Below are 13,950 nucleotides of genomic sequence, written 5' to 3'. Positions count from 1 at the left end.
TCAGTGATCTGTTGTCGCTCAATCCTGTTCGATCCTGTTTGATCAAAAACTGATAAAATAATGGCAATGGTATGTAGATGTATGTGTAGGGCTTTCTAGTCTGTGCCCCTTTACATGTGGCACTGGGAGTTAGACAGGAGCTGTTTTAGGAAATCTGGTAAATTAGGTACAGACATTTTCAGGAGTTTGGCACACAAAGAACGCAGCAGAAGATCTGGGTCAGACAGGTAATCTTTCAATGAATTTAACCAGATGACGAACATTTACCAAGTCCTCTGAGTGCCTGAACATAACCATTCAAAAGATAATAATTCAGTATCCACATAATTGGAACCTGAATTCTCAGATTACGACATTCCAAAAAAGCCTTTAACTTTAACCAGCAATTACACAACACTGTGTCCCTCCCACTGGAGGTCTGTGAGTGTGTTTGCTTGTGTGTGATTTGTGACTGTGTGTGTGTTCTGAATCAGCAATCTCAGAAAAACTATAAATAACTGGAAGTTTCTAATAAAAACAAAAAAAAGATTTTTTTTATGTCTCATTTAAAAAACTCTCCATGGCTAAAGCAGTGTTTATTTGTGAGTATGTTTTGCATCAGTCGGTTCTTTTGACCAGTATTGATTCTCTTATGTTCTTCTTATCTTTATCTTCACAAAGGTGAGGACATGTGTTCAGAGAACTCTGGGAAGGGGCTGGTGAGTCGGTGTGGAGGTGAACTATGTAGAGGAGGGAGGCGAGAATATAAAAATGAGGCAGCGGCAGTGCAACAGTCGACATTGTCAGCAGAACAGAATCAGCGAGGAGGATGAGTAGGACTCCACTGTGGCTGCTGGCCTCGCTGGCCTTTCCCTTTGTCACCTCACTGGTTGATGGAGCTCCACTGTGAGTAGATCTGTCTTTGTTACGTCTGCCGGGGAGTTTATGTTTTCATCCCTGTCCATTTGTTTTTCAGCAGGATAACGCGAATGCATTCTGAGTGGATTTCCAATTTTACATGGGCAACGAAAGAACCCATTTACTTTTAGAGGGGATCCATGCAGACACAGGCAAAACCAGAAACCCCCCCCTCCTATTTTTTATAGAGAGATATGACATTTTTTACATATAGTAATAATAATAATAATAATATTAATGAATCTTATTTGTATAGCGCTTTGGAAGGAACTTGGATAAATACATAACATCATTATACATTGAAGACAGTTCTGAAGAGGTGAGTTTTGAATAGCGGTCTGAAAGTGGACAGGTCGGTGCAGCCTGATAAATTAGGGGAAATCCAGAGCTATTAAGGAGGTTCTGCCCCCCCAAGTCTAATGCTTGGTCCTCTGTGGTATGGAGAGGGTTTCAGAAGTGAACGAATTTAGTTCTTACCCTGTCCAGTTTGAGTTTCATAACTCAAGGTTATGTTGTTCTTAAAATCATATAAGTAAGGCTGGATTTTGTCCTGAGTTTGCACAGTGATGTGTTAGAAAGGACAAAGCAAACAAAGTCCAGAGACATGATGAAATGTTTAACTTGTAATTTAGATAAATGAAAGTTTTAGCACAGACTCTGAGCCAGTAGGTTGGTGCCTGAAAAGCAAACAACAAAACTAGGACAGCATTCAGTAGCGCGCACACTGCTGCCAAGGTCCAAAAGTTCATTAACAACTTTACATTACATTTCATCACATAGCATTTCAATGTTAAGGTAAAACACACGTGATGGGGCCTCGACTCTTTAACAAATTCAGTCAGTAAACTGCTTATATCCAAAGCAATTAACAATAAGTGCATTTAACCATGAGGAACAAACTCAGAACAGCAAGAACCATGTAAGTACAATTAGCTTCAAAAAAAGACAAACTACAAAGTCCTACATATAAGTGCAACTAAACTTACTTTGTTATTATTATATATATATATATATATATATATATATATGTAGACACCGGAGTTTAGGATTATTATTAGACATTATCTTCTTAACCAAGATGTACAGTATTTGGAAGAGGTGTGTCTTTAGCCTCCCTTTGTCCTGATGTCAATGGTGAGCTCGTTCCACCATTTAGGAGCCAGGACAGCAAACAGTCGTGATTTTGTTGGGTGTCTAGCTCGCAGTGCGGGAGCAGCAAACTGATTGGCAGATGCAGAGTGGAGTGGATGGGCTGGGGTGTAAGGTTTAACTATGTCCAGGATGTAGACTGGGCCCGATCCGTTCGCAGCATGGTACGCAAGCACTTGTGTCTTGACACAGATACGATCAGGCAGCACATTCATAGACATCAGCAGGTGGTGAGTTGTCAAAGAAATCAGAGCGGAGACTCTTTTGAAACATTTTTATTCACTTATTTGAATCATTAACCTCATTGGACCTATAGTCTATGAAGCATCTTAGGATATTTCCTGCAGCTATTTTAATATTTATATATTCATAATGAATTAAAATATAACTAATTCAGAACATTGGTCAATCAATGCATTTTCAGGAATTTATATGTATAGATATTTTAATCTACTCATTAAATAACATATATTTTTACTCGATCATACATGACATACCAAATTTAGATCCTGCTTTCAGTGACAAGTGATAGCTCATCTTGGCCCGTGAGTAAACACATTTAAGTTGGCTTATTAACTTGAATATCTAATCAAACATAGTCAAATCCAATTAGTACAGCAAGCTGTCAAACAAAGCCTTAATATGCCTATTTGTCAGACTAAGAAAGGAGTCGGCTTCAATGCTGGACCTTTGTCCTCTTTTTATGTTTTCCAAATGTGTGATTTCATGTGTTCTTTTCTGACCCACACCATGTCCCTCCACAAAATGGATTTTCGTGGTAATTTGTACAGTAGTTTAGCATAATCCTGCCTACAAACACACAATCACACAAACACACACAGATGAAAACACAACCTCGTATAGGTAAAATAAGTGTCAGTTTATATGGATGTGGGCCACTGCTGCACATCTGGCCTTCGTGTGGCCTGGACAAATGGATATGAGCCTCAAATAGCCCACTTGTAAAATAGCAAAAGTGGCCCAAATATACCAAAACAAATGGGTTCCTTCTTTGGAAACATGCCGTGCTCTAGGTAAAATGCTATCTGGATGTAGAGCTATAGTGGCCCATATGGTAAATGGTGACTATGGCGCAAACACCACAAAATAAAGTTCAGGTCACCTTTGGTTGACTTGCAGTATTGTTATGGTTTAATTGTGGCCCAGATCTAGCAAACAGGAGCAGATCACTCAATGCCATGATTCCATGCTGTAGGTGGGCTAGATTACACCCTGGCATTGTCTGATACAAATTCTGCCGTGTATGAGCACACAGTGCAAAGAGATGACAGTGTGTTTTTTTATCTTTGTCTTTTCCTCCTGCTCTGTAGGAAGGTGATGTCTGCCCCCAACTTGCTGCGCGTAGGAACGGCCGAAAATGTCTTTGTGGAGTGTCAAGACTGCACAGGAGGAAACATCAGGGTCGATATCAACGTGATGAACCATCCAACCAAGAAAACCAGGCTGGCAAACACATCTGTGACTCTTACCAGTGCAGGAGACTTCCAGGCACTGGGACAAATAAGGGTATGTGAACCACTGTTGCTGTGACCTGGCGTCATTTTCTAACATGAACTCCGAGAAAAATGCTCCTCACACATGTTCGTCCTGCTCCTCGTTCACATTTCCTCATTTCTCTACATGCTGCCATCAGATCCCTGCTGGAGACTTTAGCAAGGACCCCAACGTGAAGCAGTACGTCTACCTACAAGCTCAGTTCCCCGACCGCCTGCTGGAGAAAGTCGTCTTGGTGTCCCTCCTGTCTGGTTACATCTTCATCCAGACTGACAAGACCCTCTACACCCCAAACAGTAAAGGTCAGTTCAATACGACTTCAGCGCTGACAAACTCACCCATATCTCTGCAAGTAGGCCATCATTTCTTTCTTTTTTATCAATGACTGCACTGTAAGATAAACCTCTGTCTCTCTTCCTGTCAGTTCATTTCAGGATGTTTGCAGTGACGCCCGGCATGGAGCCGGTGGAGAGGAACGAAACTTCAATTGCCATTGAGTTTGTGGTATTGCATTTTAACTTTGAATTTTTCAAAAAAAAATTGAATTATAATCAGCTCAATGGCACATCATTTCCTAGCTTTCACCATAATCTACAACGAATTCTTAGAATTAAAATTCTTTAAAAAATACCTTTAGTGGACCTTGTTCCTCAGAGTAAAAATTTCACGTTTCAAGGGATCTGTTGTAAGAGCCGTCCCATCACTCATTGTACAAGTAAAGAAGCATTGTTGAAAAAGCCAAGTGTCTGTCATTGAGCTGATAATACGGAGGGATGTCGTTGAAAACTCTTGGTTGTTTGTATTGTTAGACTTCACTATAAGTGGCAGGGTTCAGTGTTAATGGTTGTCCAATGCTTTTTATTTTTAGACTCCTATAGGCATCGTTTTACCTCTGGATCCAGTCTCTCTGAAATCAGGGATCCACTCTGGAGTTTTCCAACTCGCTGAGATTGTCAGGTTAGTATTTGATTAAATTAAATTAAACTATTTTGGGCGGCCGTCTGCTTATTAATCTTTATTTACAACCTGACAGTTTAAGTCTATTGGACTGACAGAAATAATAGAACAGTGACAAACTTCAGGATTTATTAGAGAGTCAACCTGAGTACTTTAAATCCAGTTTTTCTCATCTTCAGACATTTTAATTCTAATTTTTGCACGTGTGTGTGTGTGTGTGTGTGTGTGTGTGTGTGTGTGTGTGTGTGTGTGTGTGTGTGTGTGTGTGTGTGTGTGTGTGCGTGCGTGCGTGCGTGTGTGTGCATGCGTGTGTGTGTGTGTGTGTGTGTGTGTGTCTGTGTGTGTGTGCATATATGCAGCCCTGGACTTTGGAAAGTTGTGGCTAAGTTCCACAGCAACCCACAGGAGAGCTTTTCTGCAGAGTTCGAGGTCAAAGAATATAGTGAGTCCCTTTTACCTCAAGCGTTATTTACTGTAAAACCTAAAAAGCATTCATTAATTTCTACTTCCACAATAAACTTACTTGATATAAAACATTTTACATTTTTTAGTGCTGCCCAGTTTTGAGGTGAAACTGACGCCTTCTAGCTCCTTCTTCTATGTCGACAGTCCGGATCTCAGCATCAACATCAAAGCTACGTATGTGAAGGTTTTTGTTTTGTGGCTCTACAGAGAAGAGTTGTCATTAGTGGATTGATTGAATTAGAGGATGTGTTGGAGCTTTTGCTGATTTAGTCTGTTATCATTGCTCAGTGGTGGATCTAGGATTTTTCTAAAGCAGGGGCCATAAATGGACAACAATTTACATGTTGGACCAATTAAATATCCAACATCAATGCATAAATCTTGATCCAGTAAGGTGCACATTTAAGCATTCCTTGTTTGGCTCGAAAGCTTTAAGCAAAGCCACTTATCATTGAATACATTTTGAAAAGTGTTTCTTGTTCAACCACAGTGTGTTCTTCAAAAAAGCTTAGAAAATAAAAAGTCTTAACAATTCAAAATGTTTGCTGGTACTGTGAGTTACTGACCTTGTTTTCATTATTATGATAAAAATTTTTTATTTCTTAATAAAAAGACCACTTACAGGACATGGTCACTTCAGGACCCAATCAGATTTCAACTGGGGCCAGTGGTGCCCACTGGTCCTACTCCTGGATCTGCCATTGTTTTGATTTAGTTTTTTTATTTTCTTAGTGTACTTCACTATTATCATTTTCTATTTATTTGTATTAAAGAGTTTTTTGATTGTTTCCTTATTTTTGTAAAGCCTCTTTGAGAGCATTGAAAAGCGCTATAAAAATCTGATGTATTATTGTTATTGTTATTGTCACATTTTTATGATCCCAATTTGAACTGTCCAGTTTTTCTTCTTTGTGGGTTTAAACCTTTGCTTCTGGCTTTTAGTTATCTGTTTGGTGAAAAGGTGAGTGGCACAGCATACGTGGTATTTGGGGTTCAGAATGATGGTCAGAAGATAAGCTTCCCCAGCTCTCTTCAGAGAATATTGGTGAGCACATACTATAATTCTGTCTGTCAATTTGCCAGTTGCAATGCATTTCAGTGCATTGTCACATTCCTATATGCAGATATTAAATATTCATGATGTTCAGAATGAAGCCAGACTGACCAATACCTCCAACTGTTTGCTTACTGTTCTACTGTGCCACTATACTGTGTTTAATTGTTTTTTATGTTTTATGTCACATTAGATCGAGAATGGTACTGGGATGGTCCAACTTAAGAGACAACACATCACACAGACCTTCCAGGATATCAATGAACTGGTGGGGCGTCCGATATTTGTGGCCGGCAGTGTGCTGACAGAGAGCGGTAAGAAAGACAGACTGTGAGTTTGTGCCATTTCAGCATGTCTGATTCAGCAGCTCCAAGGACTTATTCAATGTCATTGACAAATATCCACATTATGAGCAAAAATATAAATCTCATTTAGGATATGTGCATCAGAATTTACCATTTTCATATATCAGTTTAGAATGTGAACAAATGTAATGAGGCTGTGGGTGGGTGTGCGTTTGTGTTTCTGCACAGGTGGTGAGATGGTGGAGGCAGAGTTGAGAGGTATCCAGATTGTCACATCACCCTACACCATCCACTTCAAGAAAACGCCCAAATTTTTTCATCCGGGAATGACCTTGGCTGTTGCGGTAAAGCCCTGACAGGTTTTTAAAATTGTATAAAATGACAGTGATGTTCTATATTGTGATAATGCACCATGAACACATTTTATTCCAGAGGACAAGCAGTAATTCATACATTTCATATCATGTGTTTATGCTGGAGACAGTGCTCATTATTCCACAGACAAAATACTGTAAAAACGTTAGCTGTATTTGTACGTTTTGTACCAGTTTTTACCAGGCAACCTGAAATAAAGTAAAATTACCCATGTTATATAAATAAAAATATCTATGGATAATATATATGCAATCACAAATATTGTCTGAACTGACTGTACAAAAAAACATGAACAAAACACTAATCCAATTTCAATGTTTGTTTTTGTTTAAAAGCAATGAATGTGTGTGTGAATGGGTGAATGTAAAACACTGTACTCTAAAGCGCTTTGAGTGGTCATCAAGACTAGAAAAGCGCTATATAAATACAAAACCATTTAAATTATTCATGTGTTTATTAGTAATATATCGCAAGGTGTCTTTGGGTGTCTGTAAAGGAGCAGTGAAATAAAATGTATAGTTATAAATATTGTATTATTATTATTATTATTATTTCTGCTGTTGTTGTTGTCTTGAGTTAGTATTTTAAAGGTAAGATAATACCTACTCAAATCAGGTTAACTATTCCAATCCCACATAGCAAAATTGTTTTAGCCTACACTGTCCCACTGTCATCCAGCCCACATACTGCGTGGAATGATGGCACTTGGGCAGTCCGCTCATGTTCGCCAGATCTGAGTGGCCCTAATTAGTTTTGTGCTAACATTCACCATTGTTCTGTTCTGTCTATTATTGCACAGTACATACACTGCATACAAAATGATGTAATAGAGATTGTTTGCCTTTAATAAGATGTGATTAACTGCTTAAATGCTTTGATAATACAAGTGAATATTCTCATAGTTTGGCTGTTTGTTTCCTTGATGACAGATTGAAGTCACAAATCCAGATGGAACTCCGGCACAAGGTGTTGAAGTGGTGGTGGATCCAGGTCAGGTGCAGGGTATAACCGCAGCAAATGGGTATGCAAAGCTTACAGTCAACACAGTGGCCGGAGATCAAAGACTAGAGATCAATGTAAGTGTCTGAAGTTTCTTGATTTTTTTTTTTTTTTAATGTTTGCTCTTTATACGACACAGCTCATTTGGAAACGAAGCCTATCACATGACCCTATTCGAGAATAAAAAACAGACAGCATTAGCCTTGGCCTCCAGTTTAGAATGCATCATGGGTAATCAATTACAAGTGTCGTTAAATTCTGCATTGTACAATTATACAACCGGCAACGTGGAGAAAAAAATCGATTCCTATAGCAGCTCTTGTGTACACCGGCATTTGCATGACAAGTGTATGTGGTCATGTAACTTTCATGTTTTATTATAGATGGGTTTTTTCCTGAAACGAGCCTATGCACTCACATTGACAGAGATCATTTTAGTATAACATAGTAGTATGGATAAAGCCTCTGTAGCTGGAAAAGGCTCCTCCGCCACAGAGGTCATATTAGCATATTCACCGTTCCTAGTCACAGACGTAGGAAGGAAGGTGAAGTGTTACATTTAAGCCATGTTAAGGTGTTACGAGTGGTCAAAAAGGTTAAGAGATGACAGTTGAATGTCAATTGGGTTCACCACATGTATCCAGAATAACCAGGACGGGAGGCTGAGAATTCAGAAATATACAATTTATTCAATATGTGCAAATGATTTAAAAAGACTGATCAAACAGTACAGTGACATGTGCAAAGGTTGAAGGACTGGCGTGGACTTGATACCAATAACAGATTAAAAAGAGAGAAATTAAAGGCTCCAGACCCAATTGTACAATGCTAAAATAGCATGCATTAAAACAAACACAGCACACTTTAAGAAACACTGCAAGCGATATAATACCACAAAATTACAAAAGAGGGCCTCTAGTTGATGGAGCCAATAACTCACCACTATTCAAGTTATTACAGCTGGATTGCACAGATCCAGTCAACCATATATATTAGGGCTGCTCGATTATGGAAAAAATCATAATCACGATTATTTTGGACAAAAATGAAATCACGATTATTCAAACGATTATTAATGTGCCCTTATTTTGTTTAATGACTTACCGGAAGTACCAGTCACTTCCGGTTCCGGTAAACACCGATTACAGCTGCGTGTCTCATTCCTCCGTGAAACCATGCAGGATATCGTGCGTGGTTATTCAAACCCTTAATGATGGCAACATTCTCCATAAAACACTTTGTAACTGAGAACTTTGAAATTTCCTCTCATTATTAAATGTCCCCATCTGCCCCCCCCCCCCCCCCCCCCCACTACAAGCACACAGAGAGAGAGAGAAAAAGATGGGTGGGGGGGCGGCTATGAGGACCATCATCATTTACCCCGGAACCCCGACATTGAACAGGTTCCATACAACAACAAACGGAGAATCGTGAGCTGACCCGTGCGGGTCCGGTGTGAACAGCTGGCGGCTGCGCGCTGGAGAATGGACGCTGCGCGGCGCGGCCGCTACACTGTGTGGTGCTGCTGCTCGTCCGATTCGAAGAGTCGATCAGACGGGGCTGCCCTCCGTCTGCCTTTTTCCACTCGCGCTGTTTTTTAAATACCTCTGGTCCCCACACACACAACCTTCTCCTTCTCTTCACAGCTGCTTGAGAGCGAGTGCCAGTCAGCGGGGCCGTGCTGAATGCTCCAGGGGAGGGACTGAAATGTGCTTGTGCGTTTAGAAAAAACTGCCAAATAATCGTTTCAACTCGATTATAGTAGTTTGGAGATCGTTTGACCCAATAATCGTAATCACGATTATATTTCGATTAATTGAGCAGCCCTAATATATATTGCACATTGCCATAAACCAAAAATAAAATAAAATAAAACAAAGAAACAAATAATCAAACCAAATAATCAGAAAGAAATCTAAAGTTGGGAAAAAACAGTGACCCTAACTATTCTGCTGAAGGCAGCCCTATAAAACAAACATGTTGTAGTTAGGTCACACAATTTAAACAAGTTTATCAAAAATCCTTACTGTCTTGACGACAAGTAACGTAATATTCTTATTACTGGAGGAGGTTACAGCATGCATCCACGGCGACGCCGACACCGTCGGACACACACACACACACACAGACACAGCTGCACGCTGGGCTCTACGGACAGAACTGCAGTTAATATTTGCGGAACGTTGTCTTTGTGATCTCCGTTAACATTACAGTGACTTCCAGCAATTTACCGCAACAAACAATTTGCGTCCACACCTGCTGCGCCCACACTACACTTCCTCACACACACACAGGACCGGCAGTGGGGAGAGACAGAGAGAGGGAGAGGGGGAGAGCTACGGAGTCCCTAAATAGACTTCACTGCCTCCCCGCAGCCTATAGGCAACGCCGTCCTGTCAGGTAAATTAAAACATCCAGAACGGTTGAAATAACACTACAGTATAAAACTTTATTAAGAATTGCCCCCGTTACACAAGGTTTTTTTTTTAACAAAGAGTTTCAAAGATGTAATAATATTCTTGAGTAGGACTTTAAAACCCTCATCAGTTCTCGTCAGTGTCATTCAACAATAGGATGAGATGTTGAGATCCGACGGGACCGTGCAGAGCTGAGATCTTTTATATGTATTTCTTTATAACCATGTGTTTCCCTCATTGAAGGCCAAGACCAAAGATCCTCGTATCTCACCTGAGAGACAAGCAAAAGCCACCATGACAGCTGACAAATACAACACTAAAAGCCAAAACTACATCCACATTGGTAAGTCTAAATAACTTCAGATCAGGCACGTGCACAGAGAGACCCCTAGTGGTGCTCAAGCACCTGCCCCTTTGCCCTGGATGAGAAAAAAGCCCCTTCTGCTGGAGCCCAATTTTTTCTTTATTCATCAATATTTAAGAATAAAAATTACCCTCTCTGTCATCAATTTCCCCCAATGTGTTTTGATATCTAACGGGGCATTTATTTGAGTTATTGTGAGAATTTCGTCCCGACATGCTCCGCGGCACTCACAAGCCTCCGCTCCCTCCTCCTCCTCTTGCAGCGCTGAGCGCCAAACGGCTGCAGCCACTTCTCCTCTGACCCGCAGCATCAGACAAACAGGTAATGACGGTGTGTGTGCAATCCCCTGACGTTGTTTGGTGATAAATTAACCACAACATTAGCGGTCCGACGTTTCATAAAAAATAAATTAAAAAAAAATCAAGAAATCCATGATTTCAAAGCCTTGTCCAGCTGTTTACTGACGTTTGCCATGTTTAATGAAGAGAGAGAGAGGCAGAGAGATACAGGCAGACAGGCAGACAGGCAGACAGACAGGCAGACAGGCAGACAGACAGACAGGCAGGCAGGCAGGCAGACAGACAGACAGACAGACAGGCAGGCAGGCAGACAGACAGACAGGCAGGCAGACAGACAGACAGACAGACAGACAGACAGACAGACAGACAGACAGACAGACAGACAGACAGACAGACAGACAGACAGACAGACAGACAGACAGACAGGCAGGCAGGCAGACAGGCAGGCAGGCAGGCAGGCAGGCAGGCAGACAGACAGACAGACAGACAGACAGACAGACAGACAGACAGACAGACAGACAGACAGACAGACAGACAGGCAGGCAGGCAGGCAGACAGACAGACAGGCAGGCAGGCAGACAGACAGGCAGGCAGGCAGGCAGGCAGACAGACAGACAGACAGACAGACAGACAGACAGGCAGGCAGACAGGCAGACAGGCAGGCAGACAGGCAGGAAGGCAGAGAATTTAAAGGCAGTTTTACTGTTCTACAATTAGACAAGCTCACTAGTTTTGTTTAATTTAAAATCGTAATTATTAAAATGAAACGTAGGTCTTAAGTTGAGCTACATGACAGTCTGGTGAGGTATATTGTGGTATATTATTGTAATGCTGCTTATACTTCCACTCTGTCAGAAAACAGTAAACAAAAATGTGTGTGTACTGTGTTGTCAGCTTTATAGAGATTATGTAAGTCACTCTTGATTATTATGCACAACATTGATTTATTTCATTTAAATATTTTTAGCATAATGCCAAGAAAAGAGAGACTCTAAAAGCAGAAGGACAGGGAACTGCAACAAGCTGCTCAGGGTAGCAGCTCTCTTTTATATTGAATCAGGCCATCAACTAGTAAAACAAATGAGGGAGAATCAGTAAGTTTATTTATTTATTATTATTGTTTTTAATTTCATAAATAGTTTTGGCGATGGGTGTCCTTTTTCTTGGGTTTGAGCACCTGCCCCCCAAAATGTCTGTGCACGTGCCTGCTTCAGATGATAGGACAAGGCTGTGATTATAAAGTACTGTATGCACCATGAACAATTCAGTGTCTCGCACTCATTGCAAAATATCATTTTTTTTAGGTGTGGATACAGAGGTGGAATTAGGAAACAATCTGATAGTCAAACTCAATCTAAAAAAGCAGTCAAATCAAGACATCACATACCTGGTGAGAGATGTTTTTCTCTGCCTCGTACCTCAACCTATGTAAAGTATAAACTCCGGTTTTAAGTACTTATGTGTGAATCTGTGCCCATAGATACTGAGCAGGGGTCAGTTGATCCAACATGGCCGTTACAAGACAAGAGGCGAAATGTTGATTTCCCGGAGTGTTCCCATCACTAAAGACATGCTGCCATCATTCCGCATCATAGCCTATTATCATGTAACTGACAATGAGGTGGAGTCAGACTCTGTGTGGGTGGATGTCAAGGACACCTGCATTGGCTCGGTAAGACTCACATCACTGCTTTAACAGAGTTAAACTAATTACGAGAAAAAACAAGACAAGCAGAAAATGAAAAAGTTGGTTCAGAATTTTTGGAATACTATTGTATGTGTTTTTCATCAAGCACAAAACTGCTTGTCTCCTTCATTCATCGCCCTTCCCTTCATGTTTAGCTGAAGCTGGAATCTTCGAGATCTGGTCGGCTCTACGAGCCTCGCAGGATGTTTGGTCTGAAGGTCACCGGAGATCCTGAGGCCTTGGTGGGACTGGTAGCAGTGGACAAAGCCGTCTACGTTCTCAATAACAAGCACCGCCTCACCCAGAAAAAGGCAATTTCTTTATTCTATCATTATCAATTGAAATATTTCCAAAAGTGGTTAATTTAAAATAAAGTGCCCTTCTTAAGTTTTCAATATAGGTCGTTTCAGACATGGACTCCAAAGTTTGCCTTTCATACTGAATGAATGACGCAGGAGGAGATTCTCCACTTAAGGCCGGAGCATGCTTCTGCGTTTTGACCGCGTCACCCGCCCGCAAGGGCTGTGATTGGTCGGCTGACTACATCATTTCCAGAGTCGCATTTCCGGTTCATGCCCGATAATACCGGCGGAAACCACGGAAGATTTAGAAGAACGAATATGGACCAAATAGAAGAGCACTTGGCAGAAGAGATCCGAAACTATGACCACTAGTATAACCTGTCACTGACCGGCGGATTTTTCCGCCAGAAAAAGGCTCTGAGGAGCCGCCGTGGCGATGTAAATAAATCGCTCTTCTTCGTGCCACACACGAAGAAGAGCCGACTTTGACAAAAAACATTACTCCGCCTGTTTTCTGGCGGGGAATTGCATGGCAACACGTGCAACGGTTGGAAAACCATGAATGAGAACAAGTCCTGCGTTACAACTGCGTGCTTGCGGGCCCCTGACAACGCAGAAGCATGCTCCGGCCTTTAGACGTGTTCAAAATGTAACGTATTCATCCGGCTGCAGAGATCTTGTGTTTGCTGTTTACAGCACATTGACAGTGGCGTGGTCCCATATCACCAAAAGCTCTCTTCACATTTTCATTGGGGTCTTCTACGTGTGTGGCACTGCTTTTTCATCTTGGGATATTAGTTTTTTTCACTTTTGCATCCGTCACGTGTTAGAAGGGTAATGAAAACACCCATCCATTTGCCGGTGAACCTTCAGAGGATCTCCAGCTCCGAGTCTTTTACTTAGACATTTGCGTTCTCACATACAGCCGCGCTGGAGAAGGTCAGATTATCTTGTGGTCAGTCTATATGTGAAAGCATCTTATTTTGGAGGGTCACAATTCCTCCGCCGGCAGAATGGCAAGCGTGAACCCAAAAGCACGACAATAAAGCAGAGTTGGAATAAGCAGAGTTCTTGGTTTATTAACGTAGCAGGGGTCAGAAGCCAGGCAGTCAGTCAGGTTACAAACAAATCCGACAAGGAGCAGGCAAAAGGGAATCCAGGGACG

General features: G+C 41.3%; 1 protein-coding gene across 2 annotated transcripts in view; it reads left to right on the top strand.

Moving 5' to 3' along the window:
- The first annotated feature begins 765 nt into the window (after window positions 1-765).
- Window positions 766-13,950, top strand: part of LOC133026361 (complement C3-like) — a 35,575-nt gene continuing 22,390 nt past the window's right edge. For both annotated transcript variants that reach the window (XM_061093262.1, XM_061093253.1), the window contains exons 1-15: window positions 766-885; window positions 3,378-3,573; window positions 3,701-3,863; window positions 3,986-4,065; window positions 4,430-4,518; window positions 4,878-4,960; window positions 5,070-5,157; window positions 5,926-6,028; window positions 6,231-6,351; window positions 6,571-6,686; window positions 7,647-7,793; window positions 10,377-10,476; window positions 12,101-12,186; window positions 12,277-12,468; window positions 12,639-12,794. In XM_061093262.1, the coding sequence (XP_060949245.1) occupies window positions 809-885; window positions 3,378-3,573; window positions 3,701-3,863; window positions 3,986-4,065; window positions 4,430-4,518; window positions 4,878-4,960; window positions 5,070-5,157; window positions 5,926-6,028; window positions 6,231-6,351; window positions 6,571-6,686; window positions 7,647-7,793; window positions 10,377-10,476; window positions 12,101-12,186; window positions 12,277-12,468; window positions 12,639-12,794 (1,797 nt within the window). In that variant the 5' untranslated portion in view covers window positions 766-808. The remainder of the gene's footprint in view (window positions 886-3,377; window positions 3,574-3,700; window positions 3,864-3,985; window positions 4,066-4,429; window positions 4,519-4,877; window positions 4,961-5,069; window positions 5,158-5,925; window positions 6,029-6,230; window positions 6,352-6,570; window positions 6,687-7,646; window positions 7,794-10,376; window positions 10,477-12,100; window positions 12,187-12,276; window positions 12,469-12,638; window positions 12,795-13,950) is intronic.

Source organism: Limanda limanda, chromosome 2, assembly GCF_963576545.1.
Source record: "Limanda limanda chromosome 2, fLimLim1.1, whole genome shotgun sequence".
NCBI classification, from domain to species: Eukaryota; Metazoa; Chordata; class Actinopteri; order Pleuronectiformes; family Pleuronectidae; genus Limanda; species Limanda limanda.
This window is presented reverse-complemented; position numbering and strand designations above follow the sequence as displayed.